Source organism: Hyla sarda, chromosome 7, assembly GCF_029499605.1.
Source record: "Hyla sarda isolate aHylSar1 chromosome 7, aHylSar1.hap1, whole genome shotgun sequence".
NCBI classification, from domain to species: Eukaryota; Metazoa; Chordata; class Amphibia; order Anura; family Hylidae; genus Hyla; species Hyla sarda.
The window spans coordinates 97,952,757-97,975,701 of NC_079195.1; the positions used below are offsets into that span (position 1 = coordinate 97,952,757).

The window sequence follows — 22,945 nt, forward strand, 5'->3', positions numbered from 1 at the left end:
AATTTTTTTTCTCAATTGCATTATTATACAAATTATTCTTTCCATTACTCAATTCCTCTAGGCCTATTTATTTATTTTTTTAACATTAACAGTATTATTTCCATATTATTACCTAAGGATTCTTCTGCTGTGGAAGGACTAAAGAGGCAGCTAGCTGCAAGTGAGGCCAAGGTCAAGGAATATCAGGAGAAAGTAGCTCAGCTGGAACATTCCCAGTCTTCAGCTATTACTGCAAAAGAGAAGGAAGAAGTTGGGATTGCAAAAACTGTAAGACTATGTTTACCTTTAAATTCCAGTTTGTACAATTATATTTTTAATACTGATTTTTCAGAAAACAAAACTGGTGTCTATCTGCAGGTGTATCTATCACACAAAAAAAAAAACTTGACATATCCTAGCGACATTTCAAAAGTTTTGATTGGCGGGTTCTGAGTTTTTTAGACCTCCACCAATCAGGAGAACGAGTCAGGAAAGACAAGTCGCGCACTCCTCTCCCTTTGTGTCACGTGATCAAGACACACTCCATAGACTTAAATTTAGAACACTTCTCGATCATGCGGCACAGATCTTGGAGAGAATGCAGACTCTTCCAGTGACAGTCCACTCTTATAGTAATATATTGCACTGTTCTAGCACTTACTGTCAATGCAACTGTCTTGCGCACACCTTCCACCCTGGTTGAAAAATGAGCATAAATCATGTCCTAAGACAATGCATACAGCCCAGACACACAACCCCCACCAACCAAGTTCCGGGCTAATAGGTACCCATCACAGTGCTTGGCAATGTTTGAAAGGCCCATAGAAAACAAATGGAGCCTTCCAGGCCACCCTTTTCCTGTGTTCTCAGGGTTGGCTGTGGTCCCAGGTGTCGGACCTCCACCGATCTGCTAGCTATCCCATATTCTGAGAATACCGGGTAACTTTGTGAAATAATAATACTCCTTTAAGTAATTTTCTAAAAACCTTGCATTACTTATGTTGTAGTGATCTTTAATTTGAGCATGTACTTTAGCTTCTATGGTCTGTATTATTGTATTGTCAATTTGAGATACATGTTTGCTTTCTGGTATAGCAATAAGGCCCATCTCATGCATAGAGGAGGCACTGACACTTCTCCCTGCTCGTTCTAGCAATGGATGAGGATCTCCAATCCCAGAACTCCACTGAACTAAACCTTTGCTTTCTCTCTGACATGTCCAAATGTTCTTTGTTTGTTTGTTTTTAAATGATTGTAACACTTTAAAATTGTTCTCCTGATACTTTGTGGCACAGATGATGAAAACACAAGAAGATTGTACAATGCTTTGCAAAGACAAGAAGTCTTCTACCTGCGTAACTGATGATTCTGCATCTGACGTACAGGTGAGAGCTTATAGAGAAGTGTCCACTGGAAAGAACGGAGCTGCTATGTGCATGCAACATTATTATTACTAGTATTATTTTAAAGAATATGCTCCTGAAATTTTCAAGATATTGACCAATAGTGTAGTATGAGACATATGGTATTAGGGTATAGACATGTATAGTATGAGATTAGTCTGGTAACAGCCAATGTCTTTTGCAGCCTCAGGATGCATGTCTCTAAGTCAGACTGTTGAACATGTCTCGACCTTGGCAGCAGATAAAGTTATTACAGATTGGTGACAGTCGCACAATGTGTTCTATACCAGAGCCTTTGTTATTGAAGGTGTTGACCTCCTAACAACACTTTTCCCTTATTTACAGTATAGGGGAAAGTGTATGATCACTGGGGGACTGAATTCTAGGAGTCCTAGAGATTTTGATAACAGGGGTCCTGTGTCTCCCAATGAGCACTTGACTACCGCCACAGTGTTCATTATCGGTGTGTCTGTTGGAGATAACCAAGCACTGTTCATGGCTGTCTCTGGCAATCCCATAGACAGTAAATAGAAAGACAGTGCACACCTGTGGCTGCCTTTCCAACGGTAGCCTTGGGGGCCCTGTTCTTGAGATCATTGGAGGTCAACATTTTCTGTGTGTGAAAAAAATAGCTCTAAAACAGACAGCTATAAAAATAACCTGTGAATAAACAATTGCAATGAAGCACCATCAAGGTGTAGTCTTCAGCTTAGATGCCTGCACGATGCTACTTTCCAGGAACTACAAATATCGGGAAAAAATGATACAGGGTACCCAAGACCCACATGATAATACGTCCCTTGGGGATTAGAAAATAGAACACAAAATATGGGTAGAAAACCACCAATTAGGCTTCAGATACAGTAAAACTTCGCTTTTACTAAAAAAGGATAAAATGATAATACACATAAATCATAGCAAAAAATGCATAGGGACGGGGAAAGGATACAGGATAGTACCTATACTTAACAACCCTACTTAAATAGGAGGGGCTCCTAACACAAAGTGTGGATCGGGGATTGGGTAATCAAATTACAATATGTGCAATATACATATACACAATTAGTGGCAAATTACAATATGTGCAATATACATATACACAATTAGTGGCAAACCTCTCTGGCAAGTATATGTATATTGCACATATTGTAATTTGATTACCCCATCCCCAATCAACACTTAGTGTTAGGAGCCCCTCCTATTTAAGTAGGGTTGTTAAGTATAGGTCCTCCCCTGTATCCTTTCCCTGTGCCTATGCATTTTTTCTTTGATTTATGTGTATTGTCATTTTATCCTTTTTTAGTAAAAGCGAAGTTTTACTGTATCTGGAGCCTAATTGGTGGTTTTCTACCCATATTTTTAGTTTACAGGAACAATGATGCTATTTACAATCATTACTTACATACCATTTGTTATTATAGTCCTGTGTTGTAGTCGATCTTCATCAAATAAAATTGGGGGAGATTTATCAAAACTGTCCAGAGGAAAAGTTACCCAGATGCCCGTAGCAACCAATCAGATTGCTTCTTTCATTTTTAACAGGGCCACTGAAAAATGACAGAAGCGATCTGATTGGTTGCTATGGGCAACTCAGCAACTTTTCCTCTGGACAGGTTTTGATAAATCTCCCCCATTGTGTTTACAGACAGTATTAGTATTGCATATTAGATGTAGTAGTTGTAGCATTAGTTTTTTTGAACATGAAATATAAAAAGGAATCTTTAGGAATCCCAGTGATTTTGCTTTCTTACAATATGTTGACATTTTGATCCCACAAGCAAACTAAAATGCATGTCCACTAACCCATCACTGTGACAGTTCTCATATGTTTAAATGTATAATGGGAATGTCTTTTTCATAGTCACAGGATGGCTCAGATGTGGTGTTAGACTCCTCTATGATTTCTACAGAGAATGGAAGAACCAGCAGATTTCCAAAACCTCAGATGGAAATCCGTTTTAGCCCAGTGAAGCCTAACAAAATGGAAGTGAAACATCATGGTAATGACTCCCCTATAACTGTAAAAATATCAAGACCCACTAGAAAGAGGAAGAGCACTGACATGGAGCAGGTAATTTTGCTTTGAAGTGATCTGAGTTTTGTTTGTGTAGATCTATTATAATTCATGTGATGCCGATGGGGCATCATGAAAATGTATTGGCTTACTTATCTGAACTCTTGAAAGAAAATACTTAAAAAATTATTTCAGACCACAAAATGCCTTCCTCCCGTCTTGCTGTGAGACATTTTCCTAAAACAGGGCTGGGGAACTGATAAGCGGCCTCTACTGTAAAGTGTTGGCATAGCAGTGCCAGCAGCTACTCCCTACCTACACTACTTTAACAGAGGTGACTGTACTTGATATTTTAAAGGTTTTACTTCAAAGGGTTATTCTGGCATAATATCATTTTTTTCTATATATTTTTACTGAGCATATTGTTAAAGGAATGGAAGTATCCACTTTCTATAGATTTCCGGTTCCCTCACTGCTCATCTCTTCAATTACTGGCTGAGACGGGACACCACTGCGGCCAGAGATTGGCTGAGTGGGCAGGTCCTGCTCTAACTTCTTGTCTCAGGGGCAGAAAGCAGAGACGAGCAGCAGAATGTGCTGCAGGGGAAAAGGGTGCATCAAGTTTTTTTGTTTTAACCCCTTAAGGACGCAGCCCTTTTTTACCTTAAGGACTGAGCCCTTTTTCACAATTATGACCACCGTCACTTTACGAATTAATAACGCGAAAACGCTTTTACCGAATATTCTGATTCTGAGATTGTTTTTTCGTGACATATTCTACTTTATTTTGGTGGTAAATTTTCGGCGTTAATTGCATCCTTTTTTGGTGAAAAATCCCCAAATTTCAGGAAAATTTTTAAAATTTAGCATTTTTCTAAATTTGAAGCTCTCTAATTGTAAGGAAAATGGATATTCCAAATAAATTTTATTTTTCTTCACAAACACAATACGTCCACTTTATGTTGGCATCATAAAATGGACATACTTTTGCTTTTTGAAAAAATTAGAGGGCTTCAAAGTAGAGCAGCAATTTTGACAAATTTCATGAAAATTGCTAAATCTGAAGGGACAGATGTTACAGAACTACAACTCCCAGCATGCCTGGGCAGTCGAGGCATGCTGAGAGTTGTAGTTTGGCAACATCTGGAGGGCTACTGTTTGGGCACCACCGTAACAGTGGTCTCCAAACTGTGACCCTCCAGATGTGGCAAAACTACAAGTCCCAGCATGCCCAGACAGCCTTTGTCGATTCCCTACCTGATCAGGATCCAGCAGGCTCCAGCAAAGATCTCAGGTCCCCAGGCATCTTCTCCTGCAGGTACGGCCTCCATCTTCTTCCCAGAGCCCCTCGACATCCAGGGGCGGGCAGAACGGGGGGTTGCCATGGCAACCCCCTGTCCTGCGCCGCCATTGGTCAGAACTCCGTTCTGACTAATGCCAGGGGATAGGAGTAGATCGCAGCTTTGCGACCTCACTCCTATACTTTAGGCTGATCGGGGCTGTTGCTGACAGCTCCGATCAGCCCTATTTTCCGCCCGGAATTGGAGAAAATCGCATGTCTGAATTGACATGCGATTTTCTCCGATCGCCGACATGGGGGGGGGGGGGGGTATTTCAGCAGGCATCCGGCTCCGGTCCCCAACCGGCTCGCGGTAGGCAACGGATTTCCCACAGGCGTATGGATGCGCCCTCGGTCCTTAAGGACTCGGAATGCAGGGCGTATGGATACGGCCAACGGCTGTCCTGGCATGCTGGGAATTGTAATTTTGCAACATCTGGAGGGCCACAGTTTGGGGATCACTGTTCTACAACATGCCCAGCAGAATATAAGAAAATGTTATGTTGAAATAACCTTTTAAATAGCACCATTAAATGTATCAAGTGTCGTGGAGAAAATTATGATAATGGTGGTCTCCAGCATTCATAAGTGAGGAGACCACCTCCATTGCTCAGAAAATGAAATTTGCATATAAGGATATGCCATTTATGTAAATATAGATGGCAGTACCGTACATCTATACTATTAAAAAAGAAAAATGGTTAGTCTGGACAGCCCATTTAAACGGCTCTGATTGGTTCCGATGGACAACAAACACAGGTTTACAATTAGACAGTTTTTTGTTATCTTCCTCAACATTAGGTTATGTAGCCCTAGGTATCAGATTGTCACACAGCTGTTCAGCTCGGAGATGTTTTAGCACTTTAACAGCAGAGAATGTGAAGCAACTCCCTTTTAGGCTGCATTAATAATCCAATTTTTTGGGAAATTGTTCCAAACGGCCAAACAATTTCAGTTGACAGGTTGACACCATTTTCCTTAAATGTGTTTGTCTCATTGCCTGTAGACTTTATTGAGGACTATTATGTTTTATACCTTTTAACTAACCATCTCATTAGCTTAATTCTCCTAAATTACCTTATGCAGACTATTCCCTACAAAACAGTAACACAACCTCTGATTTAATGAGTGATATAAAAGGAATGTGGCTGCTGTTAGTGTACCGCATTTAATCCAGTATGTATCTATTATGGATTGCCTACAGTTTTCTATAAAGCTTCATTTTAATAATGAAGGTTAATTAAAAGAAGCACTTGCAGAGATTAAGAAGCTCGGACTCTTTGTAGCTGTTCCCCCAAATCTCATATGGATTAAGATTTCATTCTCAAGCAATAATGCCCAGCAGCTGAATAAATTAAACTAGCAGTAAAACTTTGTGTGTCAAAATATGGAACCATACAGGGTTCTGCTGATGTGATGCTTGGTTAGAAGCAATATAAATGCTAATCCAATATAAAATATCATAAAAGCCTGCCATAAAGGGGGCCTTCCAGAATAACATTTAAAAACTGAGGCTATCAATGTTGCCAGATAACACATTTTACATCTTAATTCTTCATGACATATGTATCTATCATGGTAGCAACAGAGATGCAGAGAAAGAGTAGGAGCGGAGCCCATTAGATAATTGTAATGTATCTGCTGATATCAGCAGCCACATGGGAGATCTCTTCAATGCCTGTAGAGCCTAGGCATATAGATCACTTTGTTGTCCAGTATCCCCCTACGCATTTGCCTTTCAGTTGTCATATTAGGTGGGGGCCTGGGGAAGACATCTGTGGCTGCCATGATAGTATTCCTGTTACACCCTGCCATAGGCAGGGTGTAATAGGAGTTAATTTATGCTATAGCAAAGTGCACTAAAGCCCCAGGAAACATGAAACCCTGTAGCTCTGCGATGATTAATCGATATTATTGATTAAAATCGATGATAGAAATCTTTGACATTGCTTCTATTATTGATTCGTCAGTCATAAGGGGAGTGGTCCAGCACCCAATAGACACTGCTGGCTTGCATCATGTGTGGCCTACCTGTAGCACAGAGACCCCGGACTGGAGTGCAGTATGAAAGCTGGCGCAAGCATAATCAGTGAGTGCCGCCTCCTGTCTCAAGAAGCCTTCTCTCCTGACACCTGTCAGTTTTCCATCCTTCCTGTTGTCCTGGTGCAGGAAGGCCAAGGTCTGTGAACTGCTCCTTCTCCCCTGCATCGAAGATCCGGCTCATAGGTTAGCCCTTTAGGTGCGTTAAGCCTTGAGTTGTCGGCCCCTCACTCATTCCCTCCCTGTTAACCCTTCAGGTGCTGTCCCCTTTCATTATCTGTCTAGATTGATTTTCATGCTGCAATCTTTCAGGTCAGATTCTGTGCATCTTCTCTGTTGTTTTTCCAATATCCATTTCAGGCCATCATCTTCCATACGTCACGTGTTATGTACTTGTTTTCATTTCATCCTGCAATCATATATTGTATCATAGTATAAAGTGTATATGAAATGTAAGTGCTTTTTGAGATGTATGTTACACTTGTGATTTCTTTCCCACCCCAGGAAATGATACAAAAACATTTTTTTTTGTTTCTGCAGTTGGTTTTTACTTTAATGTTTGTAGCAAAATAGCTTTTTGTTAATTGATTACAAACTCCTAAATGTATTTAACCTAAAAGGGCATCTGTAACCTAAACTGGCCACTGTAAACTAGGCCCATAAGCACATACACATAACTGTGCTAATTCCCTACATACCATTATTTTGTTTTTCTGAGGCTGAAAACAAGCCTAAATATTACTTACATATTCCGTTGCCAGTGTCCTGGAGGCAGGGCCAATGGGTCCAAAGCTGTGCCGAGCCACCATGCCACTCTCCCCAACGTCACCGGCTGGTTTTTGGTGCACGCCCAGACTGCACACATTTAGAGCTGCTGCTAGCGAAGTAGCTCTGTGTGTCAATCAATAGCCAGTGATGTTGGGGAGAGAGCCGTGTGTGCTCCGGACATACTGACCCCACCTCCAGGACACTGGCAACAGAATACTAAAGTGCTATTGTAGCTTGTTTTCAGCAACAGAAAAATATAATAAAGGTATGAAGGGAAATAGCACAGTAAGGTGTATGTGCTTTTTGGACTAGTTTACGAGGCCAAGTTTAGGTGACAGATGTGCTTTGATTTAACTCAACTACAGACATGTCAGTAAAGCTTGTTCATCAGAAGCAGAATTTGAGAAAATGTCCATATGTATGAGCAGGGGGGGGGGGGGGGAGATTCATCAGTGAATGAATGTACACTGATTTTGTTTTGTATGTTGGGTGCTTATTTTGGTGCAGTTCAGCGGTTGTGTCTTTTCAATGTGGCATTTTGTGTAGACATTTTCCAAAACTCATCTATAGTAGAACTTTTCGTTGTTACTTTTTTTTTACAGTGGTCATGAATTTATCATTTTGTGCCTATCTGCATTAAGGTACAAAAAGAAAAGCACAAATCAGTGCAATAAAGCGCAAATCTACACCATCATTGGGATTGCTTAAAATAAAGTCCTTTCAACAACATTTTTGCATGACACCAGTGGACTTGCACCTAATTTATTATACCGGGTACACCTTATTGATAAATTAGGCAAAAATACCTAAAGAAAAACAACTACAAACTTCAGTCATGCCAACATTGATAAATCCCCTCAGTGTGCTTTATTCATGAGCAATAACTGTATGTAATATTTAGGCATTCATAATGCTTTATTTTTGTCAGTGCATTCAAACAATTTAGGCTGGGTTCACTCAATGTGTAAACAACAACAAAGACGTGGTCTCAAATGTCTGGAGGTGCTCAACCCCAAATGCAGTTGTACAATTGTGCATTTATACTGGGGGAGCAGATCCTGCCCTTGTGGTCTGTTGCTAGGGGCGATCCCCCAGCATAAAAATGCATACAATGGAGGATGCCTGCAGTACCACAATAGGATCCTACACCAGATACACGGTGTGGATGTGTAACAATTAGAATAATACTGGAATTTAGGTGCACTACTTTAGTAGATGTAACAATTACATTGGCTAACCCTCAACACTGATGTTAAAATTGAGACATTCGCCAGTATATCCTTGTATGACATACCTGAGCCCGCACACCAACGCCAAGGTTTCTCAAGTGGCACGGGACCTAACACTAAACCTACCTGTGCGTGATAAGCAAAACCAGGGGCCAGTGGGCAATTATGGCAGCATTAGGCCGACTCACAGACTCCTCCCAGATAACCTCCAGTGTGGCTGAGCACACATACAATGGGAGGAGGGAGGCAGACTGTAAGCCCCACCCAAGTTGGCTGATATAGTTGCTGGCCTCACAGGTGAACCTTAATGCCGCCTAGAAAGTGTTCAAGGCGCATTAAATATGGAGATTACACACCTCCAAGTATAAAATTTAAACAACAACAAAAAACGTGGTCTCAAATGGCTGGAGGTGCTCAACCCCAAATGCAGTTGTGCATTTATTCTGGGGGAGCAGATCCTGCCCTTGTAGTCCGTTGCTAGGGGCGATCCCCAGCATAAAAATGCATACAATGGAGGATGCCTGCAGCAGACTACAAGTGCCACAATAGAATCCTACACCAGATAAACGGTGTGGATGTGTAACAATTAGAATAATACAATACAGGAATATAGGTGCACTACTGTGGTAGATGTATACAGTGACAGGTGTTTCCTTCATACAAGGATATACTGGCTAATGTCTCAATTTTAACATCAGTGTTGAGGGTTAGCCAATTGTCATTGTTTACCATAGTAGTGCACCTAAATTCCTGTATTCACTCAATGTGTAGCCACATGGAAGTTTTTCATGTGCATTTATTTTCCGAACCCAGCTTAGAATGGACAATGTTAGGCATACTTAAAACACATAGCCCGAGATGTACTAAAACGGTCTATTTTTAGACACTTCAAACTTAGATGGACAGTTTTCAGATGCACCACATTTAACAAAGTGTATATTAAGCTGAGTGATAAATCTGATGCTTCTGTAGATTGTCTTGTCTAAATTTAGAATTCTATTGGTTGGCTTAATTCAAGCCAGAATTGTGTGCCAAAGTCACCCCCCCTTATTTTTTTGTTATTTTTTTTTTACTGTTAGCAGGCCCTTTTTGCCAGGCTCCCATGAAAAAGTGTCTAAGACTCATAATATTGTGGTGCAGGTCATGTAAGGCAGTCTTATGGGGAAAAGTATGCCACAATTCTCACATGTTAGTAAGTCTGGGCCTTAGGCTAGGTTCACACTGTGGAATTTCTGGGCAGAATTTCTGCCGGAGATCTAGCCAGCGGTACTAGGACCGCGGGGACTACATTGTCGTTCCCATAGATGGCAATGCATTTCTGAGCAGATCTCCCAAAAGATCCACCCAGAAATGCATTGCAGTCTATGGGGGCAGCAATGCAGTCTGCTCGGTCCTAGCACCGCCGGCTCGATCTCCAGCAGAAATTCTGCCCAGAAATTCTGGAGTTTGATCCTAGCATTAGACATCAGACAGTCTAGGGATATAAATACAGTGCTGATCTTAACTATAACTTGCTAGATGGGAAGATTCCCCAAAGAGATCAACAAAGCAGTTTTTCATTCCTGATTTTATGAAGAAATATCACATTTATGTTTATAGAGCCCAAACACAGTACTATTGAATAGGCACAACTCAACAAGAAAGGATCACAGTAAAGTTCTAGCTTGGACATTCTTCAGCATAACAGCATTCCCTTTTCTCTGCACCATTTTACAGAGGCCAGGCAGTGTTCTGGGTGATAGAGCAGCAATGCTGCAGTTTTCTTATGGCCATTCTGTATCTATTGCAGTTTGGTGGCTCTAAAAGATTGAGGCATCCTGTAATGAAGGTTTTATTCTCAATACTCTGAGTCATTTGACTCCCTAAAGAAATACAGTTGTTGACATAAATCTATAATGAACATGTTTCATCTTGTAATAAGGATTTCTTTTTCTTTTCATAAGGATGTTGTGAAAAGTGAAAATAGGAAAAATACTAGAACTAATAAAATGACCCCATCATCCTTGGCAAGTCCTACAACAAGCATCTTTGGCTCAAAGGTCTGTATGTATGCATTTTTAGTTGTTTGTCTGAATACACTACAGTAGAAGAGAGAGAATTCTGAAATTTTTTTATTTATTATTTCACATATTTTTGGAAGCTTGTCTGCCTTTCATCTCTCTTCCCTGAATCATGAATTGTATAGAGTCATCTGCTATGGCATGTAGTTGGCTCATTCATGATTTGTTCTGTATTTGAGCTTTAGCCTCTAAGGAATTATAGTAGAAGTGGATGATAAACTACATAAAAATATATTTATAATGGTTAGGTTTAACTTTAGCTCTAAGTTGGAGAACTAATAAGGCTGTATTACCATCTGAAAAAGTTATTCCCTAGTCTCAAGTTAGGGGATAACAAGCTAATCTGTGCAGTCCGACTACTGGAACCAAATTGTCAATCGAGTCAACAGAGTGCACTGCACATTCTCTATTGGGCTGCCAAACGTTGCTGAGTGCTGAACTTGGCAATGTTTGGTAGCCCCATAGAGAATGAACAGAATGCTTGGCATTGAACGCATTGTGAACTCTGATCATTCTGGGGACAAGTCAGACCCCTTTTTCAGGAACAGTGCACTGTACATACTCTATTGGGCTGCCAAATGTTGCTGAGTGCTAAACTTGGCAATGTTTGGCAGCCCCAGCCCCATAGAGAATGAACAGAGCACCTGGCCTTGCATGAATGGTGAACTCTGATCATTCTGGGGACAAGTCAGTCCCCTTTTTCAGGATCAGTGGGGGTCCCAGCAGTAAGACTCCCACTGATCAGCTTGTTTATCCTCTATTCTGTGAATAGCAGAGATCTCCTTAAAAAAAAATGTTGTATTTTGCTAGAAATAGGGCTTTCTGAAAGGCATCTGAAATGACAGGTACACTTTAAGACCGGCATATTAAGTTCACCTAATTTAGTGTTGACTGGTCCTTGCATACAAAATATAGCCACTGCTCACCTCCCCTGGTATTGTGTTTTCTTCCCGACCACAAAAGGTTTGGGCAGTAAATTTCAACATAGTCAAACCTGCTCTGTTCTGACATCATGTTTTTGGGTTAGCGTGGGGAGAATCAGTCAGGTTCAGCTGACACAAGTATTGTGTATGGAACCCTTTAGTTTATAAGGTTTAGCATTGCTTTATTACTTATTGGCTACATATAAATCATTGCAATGTTGCGTAAGAATTGTATAAAATTTGCTGTGTTTTTCTTTTTAGAAACTGACACTAACCAAGCAGCCATCTTCTTCAAGTACTGCATCCACTCAGAAGAAAGATGGAACGTTACAGAAGCTTGGAGAATTTCTGCATAGTTCTCCTACCATCTTTCATACCAAAGGTATTGTACTATTGAAGCCTTTAAAAAAAAAAAAAAAAAAAAAAATGTTGTTGACCAGAGCTATTCCAAATTGATTTTGGGATGTATCTTTTTTGGAGTGTGGATATTAAAGGCATGATTCTTGTTTTCAAGCAAAAAAATTCCTTGAGACTATTGGAGCTCCAAAGAATACAGCTGTGAACAGTGGTAGAAATGCTGATGAAAATAAGCCGAAAAAATCTCGTAGAAAATTGTACACTACTGAAATCTCAGCTCCACTAGACATCCCTGCTCATGCGGTAAGTAGACAATTGGCTGGCTGTCAAGAATTTAGTTTGTGTATAATAGTGTTGTATTATACTGCATAAAACAGTTATATTGCAAGTTCAAAGCGTTTGATTCCACTCTCTAATCTGACTAAATATTGAAAGATGCCAGCCTTTCGAATGTGTAGTCCCATCAGGAAAACTCCTGTCCATATGCCCTTTTAGGACATATGGAAGTCGTTAAGAAGACCAACCCCTATATGAGCCAATGATGGTACGTTTTCTTTAACTGATGCTGGGAAACATATTGCTAGCTGAATCTTCCCCAGCAAATCAGCTTTTAGAATGAACAAATTCAACAATTTTAGTGGAATAGGATGAATAGTATTTGTTTTTCCCAGTGCTAGATCTATGGAAAGAATGATCAACATGTTGAATTTTAACATGTCCCAAAACTATGTTCCTATGACAGATAAGCAGCTGCCAGAAGTGTCTGAAGGCTCCTTATTCCTCTTTTCCATTGTAAACCCATGTATGCTAATGTTGAAATGTGACAGATGGATACCAGGAAACTCACCCACACAATTACCATTATATTTCGATATAAAACATATTGGCCTAACCATGCAATATTAACCCCTACAGGACCCATGACGTAACGTTACGTCACGACACCCTGGGTCTTAAGGACCCATGACGTACAGTTAAGTCATGGGCAGTTCCGGTCCCCGCCGGGCGGGGATCGGACTGGGATGCCTGCTGAAATCATTCAGCAGGCATCCCGTGCAAACGCCCAGGGGGGGGGTCATCATGAATTCACATTTGCGATTTGCGCGATTACGGGTCTATGGTGACCCGGAATATAAGGGGGATCGCTGTTGTCTAAGACACCCACAATCCCCCTGAAGGCATAGGAGTGAGGTGGCAGGGGTGCCACCCCTCCTATCCCTGCTATTGGTCGCCAGAAGCGACGACCAGTAGCAGATCAGGGGCGGGGGGGTTAACTTTCAGTTTCCCCGTCCTGCCCACCCACAATAGGCGGGGCAGGACGGGGAAACGACGGGAACCGGTGCCGAAGATCCACTTACCCATACGGGTGGGCGACGGAGGCTGCGGGCGACAGAGATCGGCTGGCGGCGATGTCGTGCGGCTGGATCGTACGGAAGCCGGTGAGTTGCCTAGCAACATCTAGAGAGTACAGTTTGAGACCATTATACAGTGGTCTCTAACTGTAGCCCTCCAGATGTTGCAAAACTACAACTCCCAGCATGTCCAGACAGCTGTTTGGGCATGCTGAAATATGTAGTTTTCCAACAGCTGGAGTGCTACAGTTTGAGACCACTATATAGTGGTCTCTAAACTGTAGCCCTCCAGATCTTGCAAAACTACAAATCCTAGCATGCCTAAACAGCTGTTTGTTGTCTGGGCATGCTGAGATTTGTAGTTTTGCAACAGCTGGAGGACCACAGTTTGGAGATCACTTTGCAGTGTTCTCTAAAACTGTAGCCCTCCAAATGTTGCAAAACTGCAAATCCCAGAATGCCCAAACAGCTGTCTCAGCATGCTGGGAGTTGTAGTTGTGTACCTCCAGCTATTGCATAACTACATCTCCCAGCATGCCCTTCGGCGGTCGGTACATGCTGGGAGTTGTAGTTTTGCAACAGCTGGAGGCACACTGGTTGGAAAATACTAAGTTAGGTAACAGAACCTAACTGAAGGTTTTCCAACCAGTGTGCCTCCACCTGTTGCAAAAGTACAACTCCCAGCATGCACGGTCTGTCACTACATGCTGGGAGATGTAGTTTTGAAACAGCTGGAGGTTTTCCTTCCCCCCCCCCCAGGTGAACGTACAGGGTACATTCACACAGGCAGGTTCCCTGCTTCAAGTTTGGGCTGCGGCTAATTTTTTGCCGCAGCGCAAACTACTAGCGGGAAACTCACTGTAACCCGCCAGTGCGAATGTACCCTAAAAACACTACACTAACACATAATAAAGAGTAAAACACTACATATACACCCCTTACACCCCTTGGCAGTGTTTCCAAAACGGAGCCTCCAGCTGTTGCAAAACAACAACTCCCAGCATTTGCGAACAGCCATTGACTGTCCAGGCATGCTGGGAATTTAGCAACAGCTGGTCGCACCCTGTTAGGGGTATTCTATGCCAGTGATTCCCAATGTCCAACCCTATGCGATCCCTAATTTATTCCTCAAATGCGCATGGAGCTCTCTCACTTCGGAGCCCTGTCGTATTTCAAGGAAACAGTTTAGGGCCACATATGGGGTATTTCCGTACTCGGGAGAAATTGCACTTACAATTTTTTTTTTCTCCTTTTACCCCTTATGAAAAGGAAAAGTTGGGGGCTACACCAGCTTGTTAGTGTAAAAAAATTAAAATGTTTACACTAACATGCTGGTGTTGCCCCATACTTTTTATTTTCACAAGTGTTAAAAGGAAAAAAAGACCCCCAAAATACCCCAGTACGGATATACCCCATATGTGGGCGTAAAATGCTCTGTGGGCGCACAACAAGGCTCAGGAGTGAGAGCGCACCATGTACATTTGAGGTCTAAATTGGTGATTTGCACAGGGGTGGCTGATTTTACAGCGGTTCTGACATAAACTCCCCCCCAAAAAATACCCACATGTGACCCCATTTTGGAACCTACACCCCTCACGTAATGTAATAAGGGGTGCAGTGAGCATTTACGCCCCACAGGTGTCTGACAGATTTTTGGAACAGTGGTCCGTGAAAATGAAAAATTTTATTTGTCATTTGCACAGCCCAATGTTTCAAAGATCTGTCAAACGCCAGTAGGGTGTAAATACTCACTGTACCCCTTATTATATTCTGTGAGGGGTGTAGTTTCCAAAACAGGGTCACACGGGGGGGGGGTCCACTGTTCTGGCACCACGGGGGGCTTTGTAAACGCACATGGCTCGCAACTTCCATTCCAAAATTTTTTTTCCCCAAAAGCTCAATGGCGCTCCTCCTCTTCTGAGCATTGTAGTGCGCCAGCAGAGCACTTGATGTCCACACATGGGGTATTTCCATACTCAGAAGAGATGGGGTTACAAATTTTGGGGGGCATTTTGTCCTATTACCCCTTGTAAAAATGTTACATTTAAGGGGAAAACTAGCATTTTAGTGAAAAAAAATAATTTACACATCCAACTTTAACGAAAAGTCGTTAAACACCTGTGGGGTGTTAAGGCTCACTGGACCCCTTGTTATGTTCCTTGAGGGGTGTAGTTTCCAAAATAGTATGCCATGTGTTTTTTTTTTTTTTTTTTGCTGTCCTGGCACGATAGTGGCTTCCTAAATTGGACATGCCCCCCAAAAACCATTTCAGCAAAATTTGCTTTTCAAAAGCCAAATGTGACTCCTTCTCTTCTGAGCATTGTAGTTCGCCCGCAAAGCATTTTACTTCCTAACATGTGGTATTTCCATACTTAGAAGAGATGGGGTTACAAATTTTGGGGGGCATTTTGTCCTAGTATCTCTTGTAAAAATTGTAAATTTGAGGGAAAACTAGCATTTTAGTGAAAAAATAAATAAATAATAATTTACACATCCAACTTTAACGAAAAGTCGTCAAACACCTGTGGGGTTTTAAGGCTCATTGGACCCCTTGTTACGTGCCTTGAGGGGTGTAGTTTCCAAAATAGTATGCCATGTGGGGGGGGGGGGTTGCTGTTCTGGCACATAGGGGCTTCCTTAATGCGACATGCCCCCAAAAACCATTTAAAAAAAAAAAATCACTCACCAAAATCCCTTTGTCGCTCCTTCCCTTCTGAGCCCTCTACTGCGCCCGCCGAACACTTGACATACACATATGAGATATTTTCTTACTCGAGAGAAATTGGGTTACACATTTTAGGAAGATTTCTCTCCTTTTACCCCTTGTAAAATTCAATAACTGGGTCTACAAGAACATGCCAGTGTAAAAAATGAAGATTTTGAATTTTCTCCTTAAATTTGCTGCTATTCCTGTGAAACACCTAAAGGGGTAATAAACCTTTTGAATGTCATTTTGAATACTTTGAGGGGTGCAGTTTTTATAATGGGGTCATTTGTGGGGTATTTCTAATATGAAGACCCTTCAAATCCACTTCAAAACTGAACTGATCCCTGAAAAATTTCGATTTAAAAAATTTTGTGAAAAATTGGAAAATTGTTGCTATACTTCGAAGCCCTCTGATGTCTTCTAAAAGTAAAAACATGTCAACTTTATGATGGAAACATAAAGTAGACATATTGTATATGTGAATCAATATATAATTTATTTGGAATATTCCTTTTCCTTATAAGCAGAGAGCTTCAAAGTAAAAAAATGCTAAATTTTAAATTTTTTCATCAAATTTTTGAATTTTTCACCAAGAAATGATGCAAGTATCGACAACATTTTACCGCTAACATAAAGTAGAATATGTCACGAAAAAACTATCTCGGAATCAGAATGAAAGGTAAAAGCATCCCAGAGTTATTAATGTTTAAAGTAACAGTGGTCAGATGTGCAAAAAATGGCCGGGTCCTACAGTGAAAATTGGCTGGGTCCTTAAGGGGTTAATGGCAGTCGATAATGCAATAAGTTATATCCTATAGATTTAAATATATTGTATATATTATTTTGCATATATTCTGCATATGATTTTCAACAATTATTTCAACATTCCAGTAGGGATGTAAGAAAAAATCGATTCTCGCGATAATCGCGATTTTTCATTTGCCGATACAGAATCGATTCAAAATATTTTTGAATCGATTCTTTTAGGGATGTGGAATTTTTATCTGCGGACGCCCGGAACAGCATGTCATGTCCCGGGCATCAGGAGATAAAAGTTCCACATTTGTGGAGCCGGGCAGGCCGGATCTGACACGGCTATGGAGCGGGCTCCGACTCGTGCCCACTCCGTACTATGCGACCCCCGGCTGATTTCAGTAGCCGGGGGCCGCCGCTAATAGCCAGCATGCGGCAATCGCCGCGGCTGGCTATTAAAGGAGTATCCGGTGCGCACTTTTCTCATTTTATCCTATCCAGGCTGCAAAATAAAACGCACTTTATCTTACCTGCCAACGAGCCCCCGGAGCTCCGGTACAGGTGTTCGGTCCCCGGGCTGTATTCTTCTTACTTCCTGTTAGTCCGGCACGTCACATGGAGCTTCAGCCTATCACCAGCCGCAGCGATGTCCCTCCTCCGCTGGTGATAGGCTGAAGCTCCATGTGACGTGCCGGACTAACAGGAAGTAAGAAGAATACAGCCCGGGGACCGAACACCTGTACCGGAGTGTACCGGAGCTCCGGGGGCTCGTTGGCAGGTAAGATAAAGTGCGTTTTATTTTATTTTGCAGCCCGGACGGGATAACATGAGAAAAGTGTGCACCGGAGTACTAGATCGCCGCTGTCAAAGCTGACAGCGGCGTCTATTGGGATCTGTGAATGCTCCCAGGTGGGCGATGTATCGGGATATATCGCGATGTATCGTCACCTAGACGGTATCGCGATATATCGAATCGCCACACTGGTATCGCGATTCGAATCGCCAAATTCTTGGCGATTCACACCCCTACATTCCAGTCACCTAGGAAATCAAAGATGTTTTTCATTCAGAACACTGATGCACATATGAGGATGTGCTTATAACTTTCTTCATTGCTTCACAAAGAGGACCAAGGTTGTCAGTAGTGGAATGTATTCAGCTGCACAGACTAGGCACTTCTAGCTTGTACTATATATCTTTCTATTATCTTGCTTAAAATGTAATCGCTCTTGAGCTCTCGCATCTTATTGTTTGTCTGCATTTTAACACTGTATGCTGATTGTTATTGGAATAACAGTACGGCTCTGTTAGGACTGATAAGAAAAGTGCGAGATTCAGGAAAAATGAAAGAAATATGCAAACCAGAAATGCAGATAAGGAAATAGTAATCACACATTTCATACCCTTTTCGATTTATTATATCACTGGGAAATCCTTGTGCAATCAAAAGTACATTTTATTGTCATAAACATATCCGTTATTTTCACTGTAAAGTTATTGGACTGTGAATGGGCACCTAGCTCCCTATTTGCTAAACCTCTAACTCCCTGTTCACTAAACATCTAGCACACTGTTCACTAAACATCTAACTCCCTGTTCACTAAACATCTAGCTCCCTGTTCTCTAAACATCTAGCTCCCTGTTCTCTAAACATCTAGCTCCCTGTTCACTAAACATCTAACTCCCTGTTCACTAAACATCTAGCTCCCTGTTCTCTAAACATCTAGCTCCCTGTTCTCTAAACATCTAGCACCCTGTTCACTAAACATCTAGCTCCCTGTTCACTAAACATCTAACTCCCTGTTCACTAAACATCTAGCACCCTGTTCACTAAACATCTAGCACACTGTTCACTAAACATCTAACTCCCTGTTCACTAAACATCTAGCACCCTGTTCACTAAACATCTAGCTCCCTATTCGCTAAACCTCTAACTCCCTGTTCACTAAACATCTAGCTCCCTGTTCTCTAACCATCTAGCTCCCTGTTCTCTAAACATCTAGCTCCCTGTTCACTAAACATCTAGCTCCCTGTTCTCTAAACATCTAGCACACTGTTCACTAAACATCTAACTCCCTGTTCACTAAACATCTAGCTCCCTGTTCTCTAAACATCTAGCTCCCTGTTCTCTAAACATCTAGCTCCCTGTTCACTAAACATCTAGCTCCCTGTTCACTAAACATTTAACTCCCTGTTCTCTAAACATCTAGCTCCCTGTTCACTAAACATCTAGCTCCCTGTTCACTAAACATCTAGCTCCCTGTTCTCTAAACATCTAGCTCCCTGTTCTCTAAACATCTAGCTCCCTGTTCACTAAACATCTAGCTCCCTGTTCACTAAACATCTAGCTCCCTGTTCTCTAAACATTTAGCTCCCTGTTCTCTAAACATCTAGCTCCCTGTTCTCTAAACATCTAGCTCCCTGTTCACTAAACATCTAGCTCCCTGTTCACTAAACATCTAGCTCCCTGTTCACTAAACATCTAGCTCCCTGTTCACTAAACATCTAGCTCCCTGTTCACTAAACATCTAGCTCCCTGTTCACTAAACATCTAGCTCCCTGTTCTCTAAACATCTAACTCCCTGTTCACTAAACATCCAGCTCCCTGTTCTCTAAACATCTAGCTCCCTGTTCTCTAAACATCTAGCTCCCTGTTCACTAAACATCTAGCTCCCTGTTCACTAAACATCTAGCTCCCTGTTCACTAAACATCTAGCTCAATGTTTTCTAAACATCTAGCTCCCTGTTCACTAAACATCTAGCTCCCTGTTCACTAAACATTTAACTCCCTGTTCTCTAAACATCTAGCTCCCTGTTCACTAAACATCTAGCTCCCTGTTCACTAAACATCTAGCTCCCTGTTCTCTAAACATCTAACTCCCTGTTCACTAAACATCCAGCTCCCTGTTCTCTAAACATCTAGCTCCCTGTTCTCTAAACATCTAGCTCCCTGTTCACTAAACATCTAGCTCCCTGTTCACTAAACATCTAGCTCCCTGTTCACTAAACATCTAGCTCAATGTTTTCTAAACATCTAGCACCCTGTTCACTAAACATCTAGCTCCCTGTTCTCTAAACATCTAGCTCCCTGTTCTCTAAACATCTAACTCCCTGTTCACTAAACCTCTAACTCCCTGTTCTCTAATCATCTAGCTCCCTGTTCTCTAAACATTTAGCTCCCTGTTCTCTAAACATCTAGCTCCCTGTTCTCTAAACATCTAGCTCCCTGTTCTCTAAACATCTAGCTCCCTGTTCACTAAACATCTAGCTCCATGTTTTCTAAACATCTAGCACCCTGTTCACTAAACATCTAGCTCCCTGTTCACTAAACATCTAGCTCCCTGTTCACTAAACATCTAGCTCCCTGTTCACTAAACATCTAGCTCCCTGTTCTCTAAACATCTAGCTCCCTGTTCACTAAACATCTAGCTCCCTGTTCACTAAACATCTAGCTCCCTGTTCTCTAAACATCTAGCTCCCTGTTCTCTAAACATCTAGCTCCCTGTTCTCTAAACATCTAGCTCCCTGTTCACTAAACATCTAGCTCCATGTTTTCTAAACATCTAGCTCCCTGTTCTCTAAACATCTAGCACCCTGTTCACTAAACATCTAGCTCCCTGTTCACTAAACATCTAGCTCCATGTTCACTAAACATCTAGCTCCCTGTTCTCTAAACATCTAGCTCCCTGTTCTCTAAACATCTAGCTCCATGTTCTCTAAACATCTAGCTCCATGTTCTCTAAACATCTAGCTCCCTGTTCGCTTAACATCGGGCCCCCTGTTCGCTAAACATCTAGCTCCCTGTTCGCTTAACATCGGGCCCCCTGTTCGCTTAACATCGGGCCCCCTGTTCGCTTAACATCGGGCCCCCTGTTCGCTTAACATCGGGCCCCCTGTTCGCTTAACATCGGGCCCCCTGTTCGCTTAACATCGGGCCCCCTGTTCGCTTAACATCGGGCACCCTGTTCGCTTAACATCGGGCCCCCTGTTCGCTTAACATCGGGCCCCCTGTTCGCTTAACATCGGCCCCCCTGTTCGCTTAACATCGGGCCCCCTGTTCGCTTAACATCGGGCCCCCTGTTCGCTTAACATCGGGCCCCCTGTTCGCTTAACATCGGGCCCCCTGTTCGCTTAACATCGGGCCCCCTGTTCGCTTAACATCGGGCCCCCTGTTCGCTTAACATCGGGCCCCCTGTTCGCTTAACATCGGGCCCCCTGTTCGCTTAACATCGGGCCCCCTGTTCGCTTCACATCGGGCCCCCTGTTCGCTTAACATCGGGCCCCCTGTTCGCTTAACATCGGGCCCCCTGTTCGCTTAACATCGGGCCCCCTGTTCGCTTAACATCGGGCCCCCTGTTCGCTTAACATCGGGCCCCCTGTTCGCTTAACATCGGGCCCCCTGTTCGCTTAACATCGGGCCCCCTGTTCGCTTAACATCGGGCCCCCTGTTCGCTTAACATCGGGCCCCCTGTTCGCTTAACATCCGGCCCCCTGTTCGCTTAACATCCGGCCCCCTGTTCGCTTAACATCCGGCCCCCTGTTCGCTTAACATCCGGCCCCCTGTTCGCTTAACATCCGGCCCCCTGTTCGCTTAACATCCGGCCCCCTGTTCGCTTAACATCGGGCCCCCTGTTCGCTTAACATCGGGCCCCCTGTTCGCTTAACATCCGGCCCCCTGTTCGCTTAACATCGGGCCCCCTGTTCGCTTAAAATCCGGCCCCCTGTTCGCTTAACATCCGGCCCCCTGTTCGCTTAACATCCGGCCCCCTGTTCGCTTAACATCCGGCCCCCTGTTCGCTTAACATCGGGCCCCCTGTTCGCTTAACATCCGGCCCCCTGTTCGCTTAACATCCGGCCCCCTGTTCGCTTAACATCCGGCCCCCTGTTCGCTTAACATCCGGCCCCCTGTTCGCTTAACATCCGGCCCCCTGTTCGCTTAACATCCGGCCCCCTGTTCGCTTAACATCCGGCCCCCTGTTCGCTTAACATCCGGCCCCCTGTTCGCTTAACATCCGGCCCCCTGTTCGCTTAACATCCGGCCCCCTGTTCGCTTAACATCGGGCCCCCTGTTCGCTTAACATCGGGCCCCCTGTTCGCTTAACATCGGGCCCCCTGTTCGCTTAACATCGGGCCCCCTGTTCGCTTAACATCGGGCCCCCTGTTCGCTTAACATCGGGCCCCCTGTTCGCTTAACATCGGGCCCCCTGTTCGCTTAACATCGGGCCCCCTGTTCGCTTAACATCGGGCCCCCTGTTCGCTTAACATCGGGCCCCCTGTTCGCTTAACATCGGGCCCCCTGTTCGCTTAACATCGGGCCCACTGTTCGCTTAACATCCGGCCCCCTGTTCGCTTAACATCCGGCCCCCTGTTCGCTTAACATCCGGCCCCCTGTTCGCTTAACATCCGGCCCCCTGTTCGCTTAACATCCGGCCCCCTGTTCGCTTAACATCCGGCCCCCTGTTCGCTTAACATCCGGCCCCCTGTTCGCTTAACATCCGGCCCCCTGTTCGCTTAACATCGGGCCCCCTGTTCGCTTAACATCGGGCCCCCTGTTCGCTTAACATCCGGCCCCCTGTTCGCTTAACATCCGGCCCCCTGTTCGCTTAACATCCGGCCACCTTGCTCTTGCATACCTAGTCTATTAATGTGTTAACACTGATGCCTTAATTTTTATGGTCGGCATTTATTATTACATTTTGATAGAGACGTATGATATTCTCTATGATTTCTAAAGTGGTCATAGTAATGAATGCTTGAAGATTTCAGGCCTAGCACTTCATCATTGTGACTGGTGCTTTGGACTTCTAATTCGGGCTGTAACACAGTGTCAGTCCTTAAAGGAAATATCCAGCCATAACAACTTATCCCTTATCCACAAGATAGGGAATACGTGCAGGAGATCGCAGGGGATTATGCTGTGAATGGAGCGGTGTGTACCGTCAACCTCGGTAAGGTCGACGCTGCATGCATAAGCTGCTCTCACAGAGCGGCAATTCCATTGCCCATTTGGGAAATCACAGG

At 43.2% G+C, this 22,945-nt stretch overlaps 1 protein-coding gene across 6 annotated transcripts in view; it reads left to right on the forward strand.

Annotated features, from left to right (window-relative positions):
- Positions 1-22,945, forward strand: part of KIF20B (kinesin family member 20B) — a 126,919-nt gene that overhangs the window by 102,626 nt on the left and 1,348 nt on the right. For all 6 annotated transcript variants that reach the window (XM_056530127.1, XM_056530128.1, XM_056530131.1 and 3 more), the window contains 6 exons: positions 118-267; positions 1,275-1,364; positions 3,244-3,453; positions 10,716-10,811; positions 12,017-12,137; positions 12,270-12,415. In XM_056530127.1, coding sequence (XP_056386102.1) covers positions 118-267; positions 1,275-1,364; positions 3,244-3,453; positions 10,716-10,811; positions 12,017-12,137; positions 12,270-12,415 — 813 coding nt within the window. The remainder of the gene's footprint in view (positions 1-117; positions 268-1,274; positions 1,365-3,243; positions 3,454-10,715; positions 10,812-12,016; positions 12,138-12,269; positions 12,416-22,945) is intronic.